The sequence below is a fragment of the Jaculus jaculus genome, chromosome 16 (assembly GCF_020740685.1).
Source record: "Jaculus jaculus isolate mJacJac1 chromosome 16, mJacJac1.mat.Y.cur, whole genome shotgun sequence".
NCBI lineage: Eukaryota > Metazoa > Chordata > Mammalia > Rodentia > Dipodidae > Jaculus > Jaculus jaculus.
Genome location: NC_059117.1, coordinates 59,408,619 through 59,432,668, shown reverse-complemented (window position 1 = coordinate 59,432,668; position 24,050 = coordinate 59,408,619). Strand labels below are relative to the sequence as shown.

At 45.4% G+C, this 24,050-nt stretch overlaps 1 protein-coding gene across 1 annotated transcript in view; it reads right to left on the bottom strand.

The window, feature by feature from the left end:
* The window catches only part of Arhgef3 (Rho guanine nucleotide exchange factor 3), a 369,200-nt gene that overhangs the window by 232,053 nt on the left and 113,097 nt on the right, over positions 1 to 24,050 (bottom strand). Inside the window, exon 3 of the mRNA XM_012949393.2 lies at positions 11,241 to 11,304. Within this exon, the coding sequence (XP_012804847.2) occupies positions 11,241 to 11,304 (64 nt within the window). The remainder of the gene's footprint in view (positions 1 to 11,240; positions 11,305 to 24,050) is intronic.

The following is a 24,050-nucleotide window of genomic DNA, read 5'->3' as shown; positions in this document are numbered from 1 at the left end:
AACACGTGAGAATGTCAAGTAGAATTCCTAAAATGCAATTGACTAATTAGGCTTGGAATGTCTTCTTACCACCTCATAGTAAGATTTTCTTTTGTAGGTTTGTACACTGTTCTTTTTTAACATGCACTGTTTAAGTTTAGAAGCACAACAGTATTTCTTCCTATATTAAAGAAGTTTACAGCTATTAAACAACATAAAATGATGCTGGAGGGAAGGCTCAGTCATTAAAGGGGCTTGATTGCACGAAGCCTCTCTCCAGCCCCAGATGCACATGGTGGCACATGCACCTGGAGTTCACCTGCAGTGGCTAGAGGCCCTGATACGCCCATTCTCACCTCTCTCTCTCTCTCTCTTTCTCCCCCGACCCCCGTCTCAAATAAATAAAAATAAATCTTTAGGGCTGGAGAGATGGCTTAGCGGTTAAGTGCTTGCCTGTGAAGCCTAAGGACCCCGGTTCGAGGCTCGGTTCCCCAGGTCCCACGTTAGCCAGATGCACAAGGGGGCGCACGCGTCTGGAGTTCGTTTGCAGAGGCTGGAAGCCCTGGTGCGCCCATTCTCTCTCTCTCCCTCTCTCTGTCTTTCTCTCTGTGTCTGTCGCTCTCAAATAAATAAATTAAAAAAAAAATCTTTAAAAAGTATGAAATGACACGCAAGAGCTATAACAGGCAGCTTTAACAAACACCGTAAAACAGAAGTAACATGCAGTGATTAAGTGAAGGGCAAAGACTCTTCCTGAGGCGAGCGCTGATGTTCAGGTGTCACTTCTCAGCAGAGGGGATCTGATGACGCGTGTCAGGATGACGAAAAATGGCGAAGTCACTTCCTGAGCCACAGGTGTCAAAATTTATGGAGGGCAGACATCTTAGCAACAAATATGCTGGGTTTCTTAGTCACTCTGGGTAATGAGATGAATTTATTTAAAAAAAAAAAAGAGGGCAAAAAGACACGAAATTGAGGCTGAGAACAAGCAGCGGGAGGCTTTGCTATGTTCTGCGCGTGGCAAAGACGGTCTATTTGCACCCTCCTGTGCACTCGGCAAGACTCCCAGCTGCAACTTGAAGCCTTTGAGCTTGCTTATAACGAGGCCAGCCTGGGACCACAGAGTGAGCTCCAGATCAGCCTCGGCCTCAGTGAGACCCTACTCTGATAAATCCATAAGAGAGAGATTTTGTTGTTGTTGTTATTGTTTTTCGAGGTAGGGTCTCGCTCTAGCCCAGGCTGGCCTGGAACTCACTCTATAGTCTCAGGGTGGCCTCAAACTCATGGCGACCCTCCTACATCTGCCTGGGATTTAAAGGTGTGAGTCACCATGCCCAGCTACATGTCAGATTTTAATCACAAAAGTTCCATGATGGGAATCAAACTGTGAGGTGGAAGGGTTGTTTGTTTGTTTAAAGCCAAGTGTCTTTTTCTTATTTATTTATTATTTTTCTCCAAGTGTCTTTTCAAGCCCTATTGTTGTTTGAAGTGTCCCTTGAGGGCATGGTCCCCAACTTAGTGTTACTGGAAGGTGCTAGAACCTTTATAGAGTGCGGCTTATGGAAGGAAGGAAGTCCTTGGGGCATGCCCTTACAGAACACACTGGAACCCTGGCCCCTTCCCATTTCTCTCCTCGCTTCCTGGCCACCATGACGCAAATAGTCTCCTCTGTCTTACGCTCCTGCAGTGACATGCCATGGTGCCAAAGGCCGAAAATACAAAAGCCAAACAAGCATGGACTGACACCTCTGATAAGCCAATATTTGAGAAAAAAAAAAAAAATTAAGTGGATTACCCCAGATAGTTTGTCATAGTAACAGAGAGCTTACTAATGCAATTCACAAATTCCTAATACAAGCTTGCAGTCTGTAGTCCTCTAAATTTCAACAACAGATTAAGAAAAAGAGTAGAAACATACAGTCTACCATACCGAGTACTTTTTCTCTAACTTTCCCAGACTGACATTCCAAAGTATTGTGCCATGATTCTTCTCTAAAACCCATAGTAATACTGAGCTCTACGTTGAGGAGAGGGCTCTGCAGGTAAGTGCACTTGCCGCACAAGCACGAGGGCCTGGTTTGCCCTGAGTTAGATCCCCAGCACCCACATGAACAGCTGGTGTGGCCACACACCCCTGGGGAACCGAGATGGGAGAATTACTTAGACTTTCTGGTCAACCAGTGTTAATGGCAAACAGCATCCACTGAGAGACTCCATCTCAAGGAAACAAGGCAGTGAGTGACAGAGGAGACTCCGTGCTATCCTCTGACCTCCACATGTGAGTATAGTGCACACACACACATTCTCTCTCTCTCTCTCTCTCTCTCTCTCTCTCTCTCTCTCTCTTTCTCTCAACCACCACCACACACGCTCCAACTCCCTCTGTGCAAAGCCATATTCCTGAGGTCACATTAAGATAGAATTAAAAGGCTGGGGAGATGGCTCAGTGATTAAAGGCACGTTTGCAAAACCTGATGGCCCCAGTTCAACTCCCCAGTACCCACGTCAAGCCAAATACACAAACTGGTGCATGTATCTGGAGTTCATTTGTAGTGTAAGAGGGCCTAGCACACCCATTCTCATTCACTCTCATTCTTTCTCTCCTTGCAATAAATAAATAAAATGTAAAAACAATACAATTAAGTTACCTACTAATACTTTTGGAATACCTAATTGGTCCTTTCTTTCAACCTATGATTGCTTTAAAGCTATGACTTAATTTTGAGCTAAGCACATAAATTTCCCCTTATCAGGGATCCTTTTATTAATATTTATTTTATTTATTTACTAGAGAGAACTACAAATGAATTCCAAAGCATGTGCCACCATGTGCATCTGGCTTACATGGGTATTAAGAAATCAAACCTGGGCCCTTGGACAGCTTCAGGCAAGTGCCCATAGGTAATTTTTTAAATTTAAATTTTAACTTTAATTTATTTATTAGACAGAGAGAGGGAGAGAGAATGGGCACACCAGGGCCTCTAGCCACTGAAAATGAACTCTAGACACATGTACTTCTGTACATCTGGCTTACGTGGGTACTGGGGAATTGAACCTGGGTCCTTAGGCTTCTCAGGCAAGCACCTTAACCACTAAGCCATCTCACCAGTCCAGGACTCTTTCAATAATTCTCAAATATCTAAGGAATATTTGTGGGCTTTTTGTTGTAAGAAAAGTATGAGAAGAATTCTTCCAAGTTTGCCTTATCCTAGTTCTTACATATGAAACTCCTCTATAAACAGATGCCATGTTTTTAAATTCTATCTTAAGTCACCATGAAATTAAGGCTCATTCATTACATCTTATTCCTGTTCCCTATCAGAGATTATTTTTATTCTTTTTATGCTTTAAAAACCCAAGACTCCACTTCAAACATAAAGTCAATATATGTAGCTGGGATAACTTGTAGAAGTCAAAGCAAAATCAAGAAAAATGTCATTTATAACCTCATTTGCTAATGAAGACAGTACTTCACATTATTTTCTTTCAACCATTTCAAATGAGTTTTTATATTTTTATTTTTCAAGGTAGGGTCTCACTCTAGCCTAGGATGGCCTGGAATGCACTCTATAGCCTCAGGGTGGCTTTGAACTCACAGAAATCCTCTTACTTCTGCCTCCTGAGTGCTGGGATTAAAGGTGTGAACCACCATGCCCGGCTTTACAATAAACATTTTTGTACATAAATCTTAATGGGTGAATTCAAAAAGAAGTCCATTGGTGATAAGATGCTTGTCTTGCATACATGAGGCCCTGTGTTCAATCACCAGTACAACACTCACACAAAAGTTTATAGCCTGGGTTGGAGAGATGGCTCAGTGGTTAAAGGTGCTTGTTTCATAGCCTAGTGGCCAGGGTTTGGGTCCTCAGTAACCATGTAAAGCCAAATGCATACATCTGAAGTTCATTTGCAGTGGTAAGAGGCCCTGGTGTGCTCATTCTCTTTCTTTCTCTCTCTCTCTCTCTCTCTCTCTTTCTCTCTCTCTCTCTCTCTTTCTCTCTTTCTCTCTCTCTCTCTTTCTCTCTTTCTCTCTCTCTCTCTCTCTCTCTCTCTCTCTCTCTTTCTCTCTTTCTCTCTCTCTCTCTTTCTCTCTCACACACACACTGTCTCTCCCCTCTCCCTCTCTGCTTTCAAAGAAAATATTTTTTAAAATTTATTAACTTCAGAAATATAGAGAGATAGAATGGGTGCACCAGGGTCTCTAGCCACTGCAAATGCACTCCAGATGCATGTACCATGTTTTGCATCTGGCTTTACACGTGCACTGGGGAATTGAACCCAGGTTGTTGGGCTTTGCACGCAACAGCCCCCAACCACTGAGCAATTTTTCCAGCCCTAAAATATTTTTTTCAAGTTTATAGTCAAACTGTTTTCTCAAAAATATATGACCAAGTAACAGTACTTCTAAATGCCCGTGACAGCCCATCATATAGTAGCTCAACATACTTCAACTTATCACTTAAAATGCTGATAAATTCTGCAGATGAAAAATGACACTTTAGAAATTTTTCAATCTTTAGACCATCCTACTGAGTTCAAAGGTGTGTTAGTTCAAGACCAAAATGATCTCTTTTGATCCCTCAAAGCAAGATGTTAATTTTGCCCACATACAACAAAACCACAAACATGAAAGGAATGTCATCACTGGCTGGATGTTTTCACTGGGCAGCTTAGATGGTGGTGGCTCAGAAGCCAAGAACAATCAGTTTGGCAACAGTTAGTGACAGAGCAGACAGGCAAACAAAATAAATTCAGAACCAAGATAAACGATCCAAACTTCACAAGATGTGCAAGATCTTAATTACCATAAGTCAACACCCGTTAGAAGGAACACACATGGAATGTTTAAGAATATACCCAGACCATGGGGCTAGAGAGATGGCATAGTGGTTAAGTGCTTGCCTGTGAAGCCTAAGGACCCCGGTTCTAGGCTCAATTCCCCAGGACCCACGTTAGCCAGATGCACAAGGTGGCGCATGCATCTGGAGTTCATTTGCAGTGGCTGGAAGCCCTGGTGCACACATTCTCTCTCTCTCTCTCTCTCTCCCCCTCTTTCCCTCTCTCTAAATAAATACATACATATTTTTAAAAATTTAGAAAATAATATACCCAGACTACATTTAAAATTCATTTAACACAAGAAGCGTTTAACTCCAAGTTGAACCATATCACATATGAACACATATCAGGTATATTTTTGGTTTTCATTTTTTTAAATGGTAGATACATACAAAAAAGCAAACAGTGAGCTGGGTGTGGAGGCGCATGCCTTTAATCCCAGCACTCAGGAGGCAGAAGTAGGAGGATCACCGTGAGTTTGAGGCCACCCTGAGACTACATAGTGAATTCCATGTCAGCCTGGGTCAGAGTGAGACCCTACCTTGTAACACCAAAAAAAAAAAAAAAAAAAACAAAAACAAAAACGAGCAAACAGTGGATCCAAGTGTGGAGGCACACACCTTTAACCCCAGCACTTGGGGACAGAAATAGTCGGAGTACTGTACATTCAAGGCCAGCTGGGAACCACTCAGTGAGTTCCAGATTGGCTGGACTAAGAGTGAGAGACCCTACCTCAAAAAATAATAAAATTAAAAATTTTTATAAAAGCAAATGGCCCAGGAAGTTCTGGTCTCCCATAACTCAGAGTCTGAATTTGTTACTCTATAAAGTGAAAAAAAAAAATCAGAGAACTATTAGTACATGAGACATGTTTCAGAGCATCTTCATATATATATACATACATACATGTATGTGTTTACTGAAGGAAGTCAAATAAACCCAAATATGAGACATATCCCATAAAGCAACTGGGCTGATCTTTTCACAAAGTTTAAAGACTGTCCAGTCTTTTCAAAAACAGGGAAGGATGGGAAGAGTGTTGAGAATAAAACATGCTGAGGAAACATAATAGCAAAACACAGGACTGAGGAGATAGCTCAGTGTCACAGGCACTCAGACCCGAGCTCCACCCCCGGCACCCGTGTAAATAGCTGGCGTGATGGCGAGTGTTTGCAGTGAGGGTCCCTGGAGCTCACAGAATAGTCTAGTTAGTGAGCTCCAGGCCCGTGAGTAACACTGTCTCCAAAAGAGGGGGACAGTGCCTGAGCATGACTCCTGAAGTTGCTCTCACACACATACATGTACATGTACCCACATGCATACGGGCACCTACACGCACATCACATGCATGCACACCACAAACACATGTGCATGTGTGTGCAGGCAGCACATGTGAAAAAGAAAAACACAATACCATAATGAAGTCATGGTTCTGGCTTAGGTTAAAAACAAACAAAGCAGGGCTGGAGAGATGGCTTAGCTGTTAAGGCACTTGCCTGCAAAGCCTAAGGACCCAGGTTCCATTCCCCAGTACCCACGTAAACCAGATGCTCAAAGTGACGCATGCATCTGGAGTTTGTTTGCAGTGGCTGGAAGCCCTGGCACACCCTTTCTGTATCTATCTTACTCTATCTCTTTCTCATAAATAAATAAATAAATAAATAATTTTTTTAAAAAGAGCCCCAACAGCATGCACTACATACATAGGTGACATGAAAGGAACTAGCCATAAAAGTCAACTAGGGGCTGGGAAGATGGCTCAGAGTTTAAAGGTGCTTGCTTAAACAACCTGATAGCCCTGGTTCAAATCCCCAGGACCCACCTAAAGGCAGATGCACAAAGTGGCACATTTTTCTGGAGTTCATTTGCAAAGTCAAGAGGACATGATGTACCCACACTCACTTTCTCTCTCTCTGCTTGCAAATAAATAACCTCTGAGAAATCTCTCCAGCTCTGTCCTTACCTTTCAATTCAGCTACTTTTCACTGAGTTTTGATACCTTATATTAGTCTTGACAGATACATCAGGTCTCACCTTCTTTAAGAGGCTGAGGCTAAGAGGGCATGCCCTTCTAAACCTAGAAGTCTAGAAATTTCTACCAAAGTGGCCTAGGCTAAAACTAAGCAGTAGAGAAGGAGAAGGCAAGAGTGTCTGAGATGTGCCTAAAGCACTGTTCTGCACACGGTAGGTCCTGAAGTATTTCCCAGCACAATGGCAGGGGAGCAGAAGCAATACTTTCAAAATTGTCAGAGTCTGGGGCGAAAGATATGGCTCTGCGGTTAAAGGCTCTTGCTTGCAAAGCCAAATGGTTCGATTCCCCAGCATCCAAGTAAAGCCAGATGGACAAAATGGCACACTTGTATGGAGTTCATTTACAGTGGCAAGAGGCCCTGGTGCGCCCATTCTCTCCCCTCCAAATAACCAATATTTAAAAAGAGAGAGAGAAAATGTCAATCTCTCTCTGATGGAAGTGTAGAAAGTGAAGTTAGCACTTCCCCAAGCAGATGGAGACTGGATGCGCTTCGCATCCGCATACCCGACAGAGGAGCTGTGTGGGTGTGACCAGCCTCCAGGGTCGCACCTCACTGGCCTTTTTATCCCCCCCACCCACCCCACCCCCGGCTCTGTTCAGGTCTTTACTCTGGTTTCAACATTCCCACCACCAGCAGCTGGATCATGCCCTCAGCTTGTCTGTAATGCACCCATGGCACCCCTGGTTCGGGATTGAGAGGCCCTAGGAAGACTATAAGCCCCGCACTGGGTAAGGGAGACAGGGGGAGGTAGGCACCGGGTTAACGACATCTGAGCCAGAGCTCAATCACTCTGGAAGTAGAGAGGAGGTGGAATCCAAATTTCACTAGCCATGCACCCTCTATAGCCAAGCCAACAGGCAGCCACAAATGCCAGCCCTGATGCGTCAAGGACCCAACCCATGCAGGTTTGCAGGGGCCGTTTCCAGGGAAGGTGAAGAGGTTTCAGTGCAAATCACTCTGCAAGGCCTTCTTAAAAACACCCTGAACTGTGGGGCATGGCAGCGCACGCCTTTTATCCCAGCACTCGGGAACAGAGGACTGCAGTGAGTTCAAGGCCACCCTGAGACTACAGAGTAAATTCCAGGTCAGTCTGGGCAAGAGTGAGACCCTACCTTACAAAACAAACAAACAACATGAAATCTCAATCTCTCCCTTTCCCAAACTGCTATTTCTAGTCCTCAGATCTTGCCCTTCACTGCTCCTCCAGGGCCTTGTGGCTCCTCCTACCTTTCCCAATCTACTGCTCATGACCCCACCGCTCAGCCCTCCAGATCTACACATGCTCAAGACCTGGGTGGACACACACAGGGTCCTTTTCCTTTACAAGCTAATGAGGGATAGAATTGCAAATGCTTAGAATATAATAGTGTTTGCTGCTGCTGTGTATATAAATGTGGAGATATTGCTAGCCCAGAGATTCTAAAACCTTCCTTTCTAAATAAAGAAGAAAACAAAACACTTCCAGGCACATGGTGTTCTAGGACCCTAGCCGGGAACAGTGTGCACACAGCTCAGGCTAACAGCTCTGGGAGAGCAGCTGCGTTACAGAGCTGCATCACTAGATAATGCCTCAAATGCCTTCACCCTGGCGTGCTGGGTCCTTCATCAGTTTCAGTGACCGTAATGGTGATCACAAAGCCAGTCTGTGTTGGGAGTGAGGTTGTTTCCACTTGCTTGAGTCCCTTCTACCTGACAGATTCTACTCCAAGCAGAGAGGGGTGGATTTGGCTACAGAAGACTGTGTGATGGTCAGGCCCAGAGCCTTTCCCTTTGGTATATCTTTTTTTTATTTTACATATATGTGTGTGTGTGTGTGTGTGTGTATGTGTGTGTATACACATATATACACACACACACATATATGGAGAGAGAGAGAGAGAGAGAATGGGTGTGCCAGGGACTCTAGCCACTGCAAACTCCAGACGTATATACCACCCTGTGCATCTAACATAGGTGGGTACTGGGGAATCAAACTTGAGTCCTTAGGCTTCACAGGCAACCACCTTAACCGCTAAGCCATCTTTCCATCCCCCTCTAGTATATCTTGGTTTATCTGACTTCTCCAAGAAGCCCCAGGGCCAGGAGAAATCAAAGTAAGCACAAGGGAATAAGACAAACGGTGCAGTTGGCCCACACACCTGTTGGATGTTAATCATTCACACCGCTGAAACAAGCTGGGGAAGGCCAGCTGTGGTGTCACCAGCCTTTAATCCCAGCACTTCAGAGGCTGAGGTGGAAGCAGCACTGTGAGTTCTCGGCCAGCCTGAGACTAATGCCAGGTCAGCCTAGGCTAGAGCAAGACCCTATCTCGAAAAACCAAAATAAAATAAAAATGAAACAAATCGAGGAATTCTTACTGATGTCTTTATTTTTGCAGTCCTGAGAATCAAACTCAGTCTTGTACATGCTAAGCAGGCGTTGTTCCACAGAGTGACATCCTCAAAACATTTCAGTGTCTTTTTTTTCCTTTTTATTTATTTATTTATTTATTTATTTATTTACAAGGAGGGCGAGAAAGTGGGCGCACCAGGGCCTTTAACCACTGCAAATAAACTCCAGACACGTGCCACCTTGTGCATCTGGGTACAGGGGAGTCAAACACAGTACTTTGGCTTTGCAGACAAGCACCTTCACCTCTGAGCCATCTCTCCAGCCCCATTCCAGTGTTTTGAAATAGGGTCTCACTATTGTAACCCTGGCTGGACAAGAGCCCCAGCACCGTGATTACAGGCATGCATCACCACATAGGACTATAAAACGTTTTTAGAGAGGAACCAGCTAGAGATGTCTCAAGAGCACAGACATGATAATTAATTAACCCAGCCCACCTGTGATGGAGGTGAATGAAAGTCCCAAGGTGGAGGATTTCCATCGCTAAAACCAGCATCACCCCTAGGCAAGTGGTTTTACTGCCCTGTGGACCTGCCATCCTTGACTAATGACCATTGTTGAAGAGAAGGAGAAAGGAAGAAGTTGACCACCCTCCGAGGCTCATTGTGGAAGAGGTGGCAGAAAGAATGTTAGAGCCACAGGGTCTCTTGTGGAAGAGGTGGCAGAAAGCACGTAAGAGTCAAAGGCAGGGAAGGACTCCTTACAATGTTGTCTTCCAGATACAAAATGGCCTGACACAACCTACACAAGACCATCATAATAGGAGGAAAAGATGATGACATCAAAATAAAAGAGACTGAGAGGGGGAGGAGATATGATGGAGAATGGAGTTTCAAAAGGGAAAGTGGGGGGAGGGAGGGCATTACCATGGGATACTGTTTATAATCATGGAAGTTGTTAACAAAAATTTGAAAAGGAAAAAAAAAAGATTAAGAGACCATGATTATGGACAACTCTGTCTTATAGCAGGGAACAAAAGTCTAGAGGTCAGATATCAGTCCACTTGTGCTATGGCAGCCATCAGCCCTTGGGTCCAATACAGAGTCAGAACTAGCTAAACAGGCATCAAAACAAACCCACTAATCCAAGGGCTGAAGAGATGGCTCAGCACTTAAGGCACTTGCCTGCAAAGCCTAATGACCTGGTTTCATACGCAGTACCCATGTAAAGCCAGATGTCCAAAGTGATGCATGTATCTGGAGTTTATTTGCAGTGTCTAGAGGCCCTGGTGTGCCCATTCTCTCTCTCTCTCTCTCTCTCATTCTCTCTCTCTCTCTCTCTCTCTCTCTCTCTCTCTTTCTTCTATAGCTTTCTGCTTGCAAATAAGTAAATAACACAAATTTTTTAAAAAGTTTAAAAAAATCCAAGGACAAGAGAGATAAAAGAAGACTCAAAGGAAGTGAACTGTGAAAATCTAATACAAGACTGGCTTTCACTGGGGGTCAAATGAACTCCGAGTTCTGGGGCCCTTCCAGGGTCAACACTAGAGCTCATCTCAGCACAGTAGGACCTCTCAGTGCCGGGATACCATCATCATCACTACACATCAAGGAAAATGCACCCCATCTACCCGACCCCACCAACGCCAGCAAGAGACTACTGCTTTGCGCTTGGAAGAATCTGACTGTTTAAAGCTTCCAGACTTTCGGAATGCAAAGCTCCCCATGGAGGTATAAGTTTACACATTACCAGACACTTCCTTTTCCTTCATTGTACACAGCTTCCTTCCAGGCCCCAAGAATAGCTGAGCTCCTCCGCCCCCCACCAACCTTGACCGCCCTACCCCCAGTCCTCCCACAGCTCACAATGGCCCGTGCAGACCATGTCGGCCTATCAACCACTTAAACCTTGAGAGTCAGACCAGAAGGGACTTCCCCAACACTTTCCCTTGGTGGAAAGTTTGTTAGAGAAGTAAACGGTGACAGCAGCCCAGCTGAGGCAGGAGTGCTACTCCACAGGGGACATTTTCCAGCAGGGCCACTCAGAGAAGACACTTACCCCTCGAAAATTCCAGGCCTTGGGAGAAGGAAACATAGGGAAGTTGTGGCGTTGTCGCTTAGGTCTAGAAGAGAAGAGACAATGTGTCGTTATTCACTGATTAGATGCACATACTACATCACTGTTTCCAAAAACACTTCTTATTAACCCAAAAGCTGCCTACAATGGTGGCCAAGATGCACAAGGTGGCCGGTGTTTTCTGAGATCTCAGCAGCTACATTCACTCCAAACTCCTGCTCTCCCTCCAAGAGGAAGCCCCAAGGTCCCACAGTCAACCTTCCAACCATGAAAGTAAAGTCTAAAAAGTGCAACCTGATGGCAGTCTTTGTTATTATTTCTCACATATAAACAATTCCCAAACACCAGCCAGGGGTGTTTATGGCATCCACTCGGCCAGAAATTCTCTCTTGGTACACACAGGCTGAGGAGCCTTCACACATCCCTGAAGGCCATACAAGCTGAGTCAGAAGGTAGGGGAGGAAAGATGGTTTAAAAGACAGGGTTCCATGTATCTCAGGCTGGCCTCAAATTCCCTATGTAACTGAAAGTGACCTTGAACTTCTGCTCTTCTTGCCTCCACCTCTCAAATGCTGCAAACAAACTCCAGATACATGCTTCTTAAAAAAAAAAAAAAAAAATTAGCCTGACGTGTTGGCTCACACCTTTAATTCCAGCACTCAGGAAGCAGAGGAAGGAGGAGCGCCATGAGTTTGAGGCCACCCAGAGATTACATAATGAATTCCAGGTCAGCCTCGGCTAGAGTGAGAGCCTACCTCAAAAACAAACAACAACAAAAAGAATGTATTTGAGAGAGAGAAGGGAAAAAGAGGCACAGAGAGACAGAGAGAGAATGGGTGCACCAGGGCCTATAGCTATTGCAAATGAACTCCAGACACATGTACCACCCTGGGCATCTGGCTTACATGAGTACTGGGGAATTGAACCTGGGTCCTTAAGCTTCACAGATAAGCACAGTAACAGCTAAGCCATCCCTCTAGCCCACATCCCTTTTGTATAGAGGTAGGAGGATCATTATAAGTTCAAGGCCACCCTGAGACTATATGGTGAATTCCAGGTCAGCCTAGGCTAGAGTAATACCCTAACTTGAAAAAATAAAAATAAAAAAGGAAGGGGGCCTGAAGAGATGACTCAGCACTTAAGGCACATGCTTGCAAAACCTAATGACTCAGGTTCAATAATTCCCCAGTACCCACATAAAGCCAGATGCACAGTAGTATGTGTGCCTGGAGTTTGTTTACAGCAGCTGAAGGCCCCACACACCATTTTCTCTCCTTGTATCTCTCTCTCTCTCTCTACTTGCAAATAAAGAATACGTTTTTTAAAAAGTGAAGGAAAAAATGATTAAAGTCCAAGTTGCAGAATACCCATATAATAAGATACAATACTCATCAGAGTCACCGAAGAGTTCATTCTGTAACTGAAAATGGACAGAATGAGCATTCTGCACCCACTCTCTGGGAATGGATAGAAAAGGCTTAGTGGGGCTGGAGAGATGGCTTAGAGGTTAAGTGCTTGCCTGTGAAGCCTAAGGACCCCAGTTCGAGGTTCGATTCCCCAGGACCCACGTTAGCCAGATGCACAAGGGGTCACACATGTCTGGAGTTTGTTTGCAGTAGCTGGAGGCCCTGGCGCGCCCATTCTCTCTATCTGCCTCTTTCTGTCTCTGTCACTCTCAAATGAGTAAATAAAAGTGAACAACAATAAAAAAGTTCTCAAGCTGGAGAAATGGCTCAGCAATTAAAGGTACTTCCTTGCAAAGTCTAGCAGCCAGAGTTTTATTCCCCAATCCATGTAAAGCCAGATGTACAAACTGGCACATGCATCTGGAGTTCGTTTGCAGTGGCTGGAGGCCCTGGCTCACCCATTCTCTCTCTATCTGCCTCTTTCTCTCTCTCTCTGTCTGTCGCTCTCAAATAAATAAATAAAAATGAACAAAAAAATTTTTCAAACAAAAAGAAAAGGCTTAGTCATGAAGTCGATGTTCAATAGGAGAAAAAAAAAGCCCAACAATGCCCTTTTCTGAGATACATATTTGCTTGAATCACTCAGTGATGATAACCGTTCCCCACACACACTTTCTCAACTTCCTCCGGCTCTGCCCCTCCACAACCCCATGCTTCCAGATTCTCCGCCTTGCCTGCTCCCATCCACCAGCCATTGGTTGCTGCATTGGCCTCATACTTTAGCTTCCTGCCATGCTGACCCATTTAGAAAAACTTTTCCCAGGCTGAGGAAATGGCTCAGCCAGGTCAAGCACTTGCTGTGCGGGTGTGATGACCCGAGCTGGGGTCCCCAGAGTCCACATGAAGCTGGACACAGAAGCACATGTCAGTAATCTCAGGGCTTCACCGTGAGATACGAGGTGGAGACGGGCTAATCCCAGAAGCCCACAGGCCAGCCAGCCCATCTATCATCTGCAGCAGTGAACAAGAGACGCAGCCTCAAACAAGGCGGAGGTGAGGACTGATACCTGGGGTTATCCTCTTCTGCCTCATCATGCCACGTGTGAGTCTGCATTCACACACAAAGATGATGGTGATGGGCTGGAGAGATGGCTCAGCAGTTAAGGCACTTGCCTGCAAAGCATAAGGACCCAGGTTCAATTCCCCAGGACCCACATAAGTCAGATGCAAAGGTGGCACATGCATCTGGAGTTTGTTTGCAGTGGCTAGAGGCCCTGGCACGCCCATTCATTCTCTCTCTCTTCTTCTTTCTCTCTCTCAAATAAAGAAATAAAATATTTTTAAAGGATGATGATGATAATAACAATAAAGAATAGTTTTCCCAAGTTCAATCTCCCCAAAAGAGAACCACCAATGATGGTAACATGCCATCCTCTTGGAGGTACAATAAAGGGGCACTTTTCCCTAATGGTTAGGACACTGATGCTGAAGCCAGCTCTGCCAACCCTGAACAGTCTAACATTGGTCAGGTGACTCCGCCTCTCTGGTCCCTAGTTCCTCCACCTGAAAAATGGAGGTAACGCAGAATGACCTCAGAAGAGTGAAAGGGGTGCGGGGTGGTGATACACACCTTTAATCCCAGCACTCAGGTGGCCGAGGTAGAAGGATAGCTGTGAATTCAAAGCCAGCCAGAGACTACATAGTGACTTCCAGGTTCGCCTGGGCTAGAGCAAGACCCTACCTCGAAAAACCAAACACAGAGTGAAGTTCTTGGTTCGTGGCACATAGAGGTGAACGTGAAGGATGAGCCTCCTTTGGGGAGATGCCTAGGAATGTCTATTCTCACCCAGCTGCCTCCTTTCACCCAGTAGAGCTCAATGAGCAGCACTTAACATGGCCGCTCCATGTGTTGGACTCTACACTCTTCTTATCTTCCCAGGCCTGGCATGCATCCCTGGCCTGGTCATATAGGAGAAAGAGCCTGCAAAACGCAGTAACTGCCCCCCAGCAAAGCAAAACCCCAAACATTTCCCAAGAGGTCCTGTCCTGTAGCACCAGACACAGCAGCGCTCCTGCCTTTCCCGTGTTTTGAGTCCACAGACTAGCCACAGGTTGCTGGTGACAAGCAGACCAGGCAGCTGTGGCAAACCTTTCTGGAACGAAGCTGGGCAGCCCCAGCACAAGGTGATGGGAACACAGGCCCAGCGGGCTCCAAGGCCTGGAGTCAAGTCCAAGTCATCAGTGACCTTTGCAACTCCCCAACTTCCCCAATCCTCAGTCTCGACCTGCAAAAGGGTTTGATTTGATCTGACCTTCAGAGAGTTGCTTTGAGAACTACATACATAATTCTTATCAAACTCCACCTTTTGCCTGGCTCACAGTGGACGCATAATAAATTTAGCTTTAAGCATCTGCTGACTCTTCAATGTCCTGGGCATTGTATTGGGCACAGAGATCCAGCCAACTGCAAACACAGTCCCAGCTGTCTTGGGGCTTATATAAGGAGGTGATCAATTCTACAGAGAACACCAAAGTAGGGCAGAAAGACGAGGAGCCTGGTAGGACTAGCTGGTCTTTTTTATTTTATCTATTTTTTTTTCAATCTTTTTTGAAGTAGGGTCTCACTCTAGCCTAAGCTGACCTGGAACTCACCCTGTAGTTCAAGGCTGGTGTCAAACTCATGGTGATGCTCTCTCAAGTGCCAGGATTAAAGGCATGCACCACTGCACCAGGCTTTAAATTTTTTTTTAATTTTAGTTTATTTTGGGATTTAGAAAACACATTATTTATTTATTTATTTGAGAGAGAGCGAGAGGAAGAAGCAGATATATAGAGAGATGGGCAGCCAGGGTCTCCAGGCACTGCAAACGAACTCCAGACACATACGCCACCTTGTGCATCTGGCTTATGTGGGTCCTGGGAAATCGAACCTGTGTCAGGCTCTGCAGGCAAGTACTTTAACTGTTAAGCCATCTCTCCAGCCCTGGGGTGTTTTGTTTGTTTGTTTTTAAGGTAGCATCTCACTCTAGCCCATAGATGACCTTTTAAATTTTATTTATTTATTTATTTATTTATTGAGACAACAAGAGAGAATGGGCATGCCAAGGCTTCTAGCCACTGCAGACAAACTCCAGATGCATGTGCCACATTGTGCATCTGGCTTACGTGGGTAGTGGGGAACCGAACCTGGGTCCTTAGGCTTCGCAGACGAGTTCCTTAACAGCTAAGCCATCTCTCCAGTCCATAGCTGGTCTTTTACATAGAGACCTTAAAGAAGTGGGAGAATGATTCATGTGGACTGAACAAAGTGTGCAAAGATCCTGAAGCAAGCAGGGAAATTCTTGGCACAGCTAAAGACAGGCAAGACTCACCCGCCTTGAGTGGGCAGAGAAAAGAGTTGAAAACAAGAAGCAAGGGCCAGAGGGTAAGAGTGTACAGGCCACTGCAAGCTCTGTAGATTTTAGCCTGGCTGAAATGAGAGGCTTTTGGAGGTTCTGGGCAAAAGGGAAACCAGGTCTAAGTTCTCAATGCCCTGTGAAGAGAGCTCTAGGGGACATGGGACAGGAAGGAGGTGGAGAAGTCCCTGCCATGGCCCCTCATAAGAGATGGTAGGAACTTAGTTCCAGGTGATGGCAGGGGACTGGAGAAAGATGGAGGCATTTTGAATACATTCGAAGGTAGCAAGAACAGGACCGGGTAGTGGGTGGGAGAGAGAGGGTAAAATAAAAGAGAGTCATAGATGTTCTAAGATTTTTAGCCAAACAACTAGGAAAAATAGAGAAAACCTGTGTGTAGGGCAGCGCTGGGAACAAAAATCAAGAAAAGGGCTGGAGAGATGGCTTAGCACTTAAGGCACTTGCCTGCAAAACCTAATGACCGAGGTTTGATTTTTCTAGTACCCACATAAAACTAGATGTACAAAGTGGCACATGCATCTGGAATTCGTTTGCAGAGGCTAGAGGCCCTGATGCATCTAGATTCTCCCTCTCTCTATCCCTCTCTCTCTCTCTTTCTCCCTCTCCCTCTCCCTCTCCCTCTTTCTTTCTCTCTCTTAAATAAACAAACAAACAAACTGGGCATGGTGGTGCACATTTTTAAACCCAGTAGGAAGAGGTAAGAGGATTTCTATGAGTTTGAGGCCAGCCTGAGACTATATAGTGAATTCAGGTCAGCCTGGGCTAGAGCGAGACCCTATGGGGGTGGGGGTACAAGAGCAGATGTCTCACATTTAGAGTGATGGGACCTCTAGGTGATGTGTTGCAGATACATAGATGGATATAACAGCTACAGTTTTCAGGAGTTGGCCTGCAGGAAGATGAGGACGTTTGCCAAGGCAAGAGGGGAGCTTCAGGCAAAAAGGTATTGTGTGAGGCAAATGACAGATGCCCCTCAAGTAGGAGGTCAGTGGAGCATCATGCAGGAGCCTGGAAGGACACCCCAGCATTGGCAAGAAGTCCCCAGGGACTTGGCACAAGACTGTGAGCAGGGAGCAAAAGCTAAGAGAGCCTCAGCCAGTGGATAGGCAGAAGCATTACTTCTGTGAGGCAGATGTTGATGACGATCTTAGGGATTGATCAGCCGACTGAAGTCTTGGAGCTGTAAGTTCCCTGACATGGGAGCTTCCTCTGTCCCTTCACAGTCCACCTGGAATAAGCCAGATGTTGTTGGATAAATATTGGTAAGACTTTTTCAGCTTTCTTCCACCTAACTTCCTTTCTTTTCTTTTCTCCTTTTCTGGCAATACCGGGGATTGAACCTAGGCCCTCCAGTGTGCTAGGCAAGCCTTCTGGCACAGAGCTGTAGCCCCAGCATGACTCTGTTGAGATTTCTTGTCATCTGTGGCCAGGCAGCCTCGGCCAGGGGGAACATTCATCCCTGGCAGAATGGCGGAAAAGTCGGTGAGAAATCGCACGGCCAAGGCAGCCCTTCCTTTCGCACGATCACGAGCGCGTATTCAGTGTCGCCCAGTGACTGAGCCGCTGCTGCTCTGATCGCACTTCCAATGTGCGCGCTTCAAACATTTAGGCTGTCTGTGAGCCGTCCTAATCAACAGAAATTACAGATCATTTTCAAGGGATGTTTAGTAACAAAAGTCTTTTAAATATTTTGTTTCTACAATGTATTTATTTGAGAGAGGGAGAGGATGGGCATACCAGGGCCTCCAGTTGCTGCAAATGGAACTCTGGATGTGCCTGCCACCTTGTGCATCCGGCTTGTGTGGGTCGTGGGGGATTGAACCTGAGTCTCTTGGCTTTGCAGGCAAGCGCCTTACTGCTAACCTATCTCTCCTGCCCAACAAAAGTCTTTTAAATATCTAATGCTGGGTGGGGGGCAAGTATGTAAGTGTATATGTCTGCATGTGTGTCATGTATGCACATGGGCACATGAAGGTCAGAGAGTGACATCAAGGGTCTTCCTCAGTCATTCTCCACCTTCTTCTTTGAGACAGGGTCTTATGCTGAATTTAGAGTTCACCAGTTCATCAAGACTACCTGGGCAGTGATCCCCAGGGGATTTCCCCGTCTCCACCTCCACAGTGCTGGGATTGCTATGCTGGCATTTTCCGTGGGTGCCAGAGATCAAACGCAGATCCTGACGCTTGCATAGCAAGCGCTGTACCTGAGTCATTTCCCTGGCCTCAAGAAGACTTTTATGTTCAAAGTGCTGCAAAAGATGTTTCTATACCATTCGGGGAATTCTTCTAGAAACCAGGAGATGGGCCTCCTTCCACTAACTCCAGACTACATCTATCTGATTATCTGTATGTTTTCAGCGGAAAAGACTTCCTTGTGTCCTACGGAAATCTACATGCTACCAGCAAGCCACAGCCCCACATGTGGCCTCACGTCCCTCTGTAAAGAATAATTAGTTCCTACCCTTTAATCAAGTAGCCATGGACTGTTGTTTTTCTAAATCTCTGCCCGGGGAGCGCCTGTGTTTTCCTGAGTATGTGTTTTTCTAACCAGGACTCCTTGTTCAGACTCTACCTTCCTGTGGAGTCCACTGCAGAGCTGCCCCCAGCTTGTCTGGAAGAAGACAGTGGTGCACCCTGCTCACGGGGAGGCAAATGTGAGGGCAGGCATGGCCAGCGCAACTCCACCATGCCAGACTCCCTTGGTTTGTGAAGTATAAGGATCCTCAATTGTTCTGCCATACACACCAGGTTTTGGTTTTGGTTTAAATATTTATTATTTTTTTTTTATTTGAGAGTGACAGATACAGAGAGAAAGACAGAGGGAGAGAGAGAGAGAATGGGCGCGCCAGGGCTTCCAGCCTCTGCAAACGAACTCCAGACGCGTGCGCCCCCTTGTGCATCTGGCTAACGTGGGACCTGGGGAACCGAGCCTCGAACCGGGGTCCTTAGGCTTCACAGGCAAGCGCTTAACCGCTAAGCTATCTCTCCAGCCCATGGTTTAAATATTTTATTTATTTGGAGAGAGAGAGGGGAAGGAAGGGAGGAAGGAAGGCAGGGAGAGAATGGGCATGCCAGGGCCTCCCGTCCCTGCAAACAAACTCCAGACATATGTGCCACTTTGTGCATCTGGCTTTATAAGGGTACTGGGAGTTTGAACTCAGGTCATTAGGCTTTGCAAGCAAGCATCTTAATCGCCGAGCCTTCCTTCCAGCCCCAACACCAGGCTTTTAAGGGTTTTTAGAAAACCAATTAACTAATCCATTTTGTCACCAAAACAATTTTGGGAGTGGGTACTTTTATTATCCCCAATTTACAGATGAAGAAACTGAGGCACCACTAGGTGGTGTTTTGCCCCAAGTCACAAAGGTCGTAGATATCAGAGCAAGCATGTGACCCCAGACAGTTCTGGCTCCAGAGGCCACAAAAGAAAGAAACAGAGGATAGCCGGGCGTGGTGGCTCATGCCTTTAATCCCAGCACTTGGGAGGCAGAGGTAGGAGGATCGCCGTGAGTTCAAGGCCACCCTGAGACTCCATAGTGAATTCCAGGTCAGCCTGGGCTAGAGTGAAACCTTACCTCGAAAAAAAAAAAAAAAAGAAAGAAAGAAAGAAAGAAAGAAACAGAGGATAAAAACACTGCAAAAAAAAAAAATCATGAACATGGATATATTACCAAAAACAATGTGCAGAGCCAATGCAATCCTTACCAAAATCTCAATGAAATTCTTCACAGAACTAGAAAACCAATCCTAAAATTCATATGGAAGCACCAAAGACCCTAAATAGTCAAAGCCACCTTTTTGCAGAAATAACAATACTAGAGGTTTCAAAATACCTGATCTCAAATTATGCTATAGGACAATAGCAACAAGACCACAACAGTACTGTCACCAAACAGACACGCCTACCGATGGAAAAGAACAGACATCAACTCACAGTGACAGCCACCTCATTTGTGACAAAGCTGTCAAAAACTGGCATTGGAAAAAAAGATGGCCTTACTCACAAATGGTGCTGGGAAAATTGAATTTCTACAAGCAGAAGAATTTATCTGTCACCTGCACAAAAATCAACTCAAAATGGATCAAAGATGTTCATGTAAGAGCGGAAACTTTCCTGCTGGAGGGAAACATAGGGAAACTATTTCAACAAATAGGCATAGGCGAGGTCTTTCTGAAAAAGACTCCAATAGCTCAGGAAATAACCCCAATGACCAATGGGATTACATGACATTAAAAAGTTTCTGAGAGAGCCGGGCATGGTGGTGCACACCTTTAATCCCAGCACTCGGGAGGCAAAGGAAGGAGGAACACCATGAGTTCAAGGTCACCCTGAGACTCCATAGTGAATTCCAGGTCAGCCTGGGCTACAGCGAGACCCTACCTTGAAAGACCAAAAACGCTTCTGAGAGCCGGGCATGATGGTGCACACCTTTAATCCCAACACTTGGGAGGCAGAGGTAGGAGGATTGCCATGAGTTTGAGGCCACCCTGAGACTACAGTTAATTCCAGATCAGCCTGGGCCAGAGTGAGACACTACCTCGAAACCCTCCTCCCCCCCCAAAAAAGTTTCAGAGGCTGGAGAGATGGCTCAGTAGTTAAGGCACTTGCCTACAAAGCCTAATGACCCAGGTTCGGTTCTCCAGTACTCATGCAAAGCCAGAAGCACAAAGTGGTGCATGTGTCCGCAATTCGTTTTGTAGCAGGTAGAGGTCCTAGATTACCCATATGCTCCTTCCTTCCCTCCTTCCTCCCTCCCTTCCTTCCTTCCTCCCTCCCTTCCTTCCTTCCTTCCCTCTCTCTCTCTTTCTCTCTCTTTCATAAATAAAAAATTAAAAAGCTTCTATCAAGCAATATAAATTATCTCCAGAGTAGAGACAGTCTATAGAATGGAAAAAAAAATCTTGACCAACTACACGTCAGTCAGGGAATTAATATTCAGGATATATTGAAAAAGAAACACTGCAGCCAGTTGTGATGGTGCACACCAGTAAGATATTGCTGAGATGAGGCAGGAGGATCAGGAGTTCGAGACCAGCCTGGGCAACACATTTGGGATGGAGAGATGGCTTAATGGTTAAGGCACTTGCCTGCAAAGCCTAAGGACCCAGGTTGATTCTCCAGGTCTCACGTCAGGTAGAGGCACAGGGGGCACATGTGTCTGGAGTTCACTTGCAGTGGCTGGAGGCCCTGGGGTGCCCATTCTCTCTCTCTCTCTCTAATAAACAAATAAATAAAAATAAATCTTAAAAAAACAACACTGCAATACACCAGGCATGGTGGCGCACGCCTTTAATCCCAGCACTCAGGAGGCAGAGGTAGGAGGACTGCTGTGAGTTCAAAGGCCTCCCTGAGACTACATAGTGAATTCCAGGTCAACCTGGGCTAGAATGAAACCCTACCTCAAAAAAACAAACAAAGTAACTGCAAAAATTAAATACTCAGAACACAAATCATTTCATCAATAAATTGGCTGATGAACCAAACAGACAGCAAAAAACTTAAATACAATAAATACAGGAAAGGTATTCAACATCCTTATCCATCAGGGAATAATGAATTAAAACTTCTTCACAGTCTGAATAATAATATCAAAAAAGAAAATGAAGGCTGGAGAGATGGCTTAGCAGTTAAGGTGCTTGCCTATGAAGCCTAAGGACCCATGTGTGACTCCCCAGATCCCACATAAGCCAGACACACAAGGTAACACATGCTCGAGGTCATGCATGGCACAATGTGGCGCATGCATCTGGAGTTTGATTGCAGTGGTTGGAAGCCCTGGCATGCCAATTGTCTCTCCATAAAGAGAAAGAAAGAGCCAGGTGTTAATCCCAGCACTCGGGAGGCAGAGGTAGGAGGATCGCCATGAGTTCGAGGCCACCCTGAGACTCCATAGTTAATTCCAGGTCAGCCTGAACTAGAGCAAGACCCTACCTCAGAAAACCAAAAAAGAAAGAAAGAAAATGAGGGAGCTGGAGAGATGGCTCAGTTGTTAAGGCACTTGCCTACAAAAGCTTATCTACATGGATTCAGTTCCCCAGTACCCACATAAAGCCATATGCACAAAGTGGCACGTGCATCTGGAGTTCATTTGCAGTGGCTAGTGGCCCTGGCATGCCCAGTCTCTCTGTCTCTCTCGCTACATCTCCCTCTCTCTGTCTCACTCACTTTGCTTGCAAATAAATAAATTAAAAAAAATAGAACTTCCATATGACCCAGCTATATCACTCCTAGGTATATACCCAAAGGACTCTTAATCAACATACTACAAGAATACTTGCATAGTCATGTGTATTGCAACAATGTTCACAACAGCCAGAAAATTGACCTGGCCAAACTGTCCATCAACAGATGAATGAATAAGGTGACCATGAGGCGTGTACACATTGGAATTTTGTATAGCTGTAAGGAAAAGTGAGATCATGACATTTGCGGGAAAGTGCATAGAACTAGAAATTATTATGTTGACTTAAATTAGCCAGACTCAGAAAGAAGAATACCACATTTTTTGCTCACCTATTGAACCTAGATTTCAAATTACATATTTGTGTATGTGTGTGTGCACTGTGTGGGGGTCAGAAAACTAGACAAGGGGGCTATGGAGATGACTCAGCAGTCAAAGACACATCAAAAGACCTATCCAAAGTAGCCCATGCATATGTGACCACAATGTGTTGCATACCATGATGCATATGCCCATATACACATACAATAAATAAATAAGGGCTGGAGAGATGGCTTAGCAGTTGTGTTTGCCTGCAGAGCCAGGTTCAGTTCCCAAGTACCCCCATAAGCCAGATGCACAAGATGGCACATGCGTCTGAAGTTCACTTGCAGTGGCTAGAGGCCCTAGTGTGCCCATTCTCTCTCTATATATATCTGCCTCTCTCTCTCAAATAAATAAATAAAAATGAAATATTTAAAAAAAATTAAAAACAAATAAATAAATATTTGATACAATAGAAACGATTGGAAAAGGGATCAGGAGAGGGGAGGAAGAAATTTGAAAGGAGGTAGGAGATAGAAAGGATGTACCAGTTACTTTATCCTTCCTGAAACAAATACTGGACCAGAGACAACTCAGTGGAGGGTTTCTTGTGGTGTACAGTTTCAAAAGGACGTTTTGTCATGGCCAAGGAAGAATGACAGGAGCAGAAAGCTGGTACCATATCTTTCATTGCTGGTACCACATCTTACATCAGCAGGGATGAGACAAAGGTGGCGTGGCTGGACTGTATCACCTGAGGGCCTTACCCGACCCCACAGTGACCCACTTCCTCCACAAGGCTCGGCCTCCTAAAGGTTCCACAATCTTCCCAAACAGTGCCACCTACTGGAGACGAATAGAGAAGCACAAGTCTATGAGGGACAGTCCCCGTTCAAAGTATACAGAGGGTAGGTAGCTGCATACTTCTGTAAGAAAGCAGAAGTGGGGGTGGGGGGGCAAGGGAAGCTGGAGAGATTTCTCAGTGGTTAAAGCACTTGCCTGCAAAGCCTGATTCAGGTTCAGTTCCTCAGTACTGACATAAAGCCAGATGCACAAAGTGACATAAGCATCTGGAGCTCCTTTGCAGTTGCAGGAGGCCCCTTGAGCACCCATTCTCTCTCTCTCTCCATCTGTCTCTCTCTGCTTGCAAATAAATAAATAAATAATATTTAAAAAATTTTTTCCACAGGGTGTGGTGGTGCATGTGCTTAATCCCAGCGCTCAGGAGGCCGAGGTAAGAGGATCACTGTAGGTTCGAAGCCAGCCTGAGATTAAATAGTGAATTCCAAGTCAGCCTGGACTAGAGTGAGACCCTACCTCAAAAAAATTTTTTGTCATTGTTGGGCTATAAAGATTTCTTAGTGGTTAAAGGCATTTGCTTGCAAAGCCTGCCAGCCAGGGTTCAATTCCCAAACCACCCACATAAGGTAGACACAAAAAGTGGAGTAAGCAACTTACGTTTCATTTGCAAGAGTCCCTGGTGCAC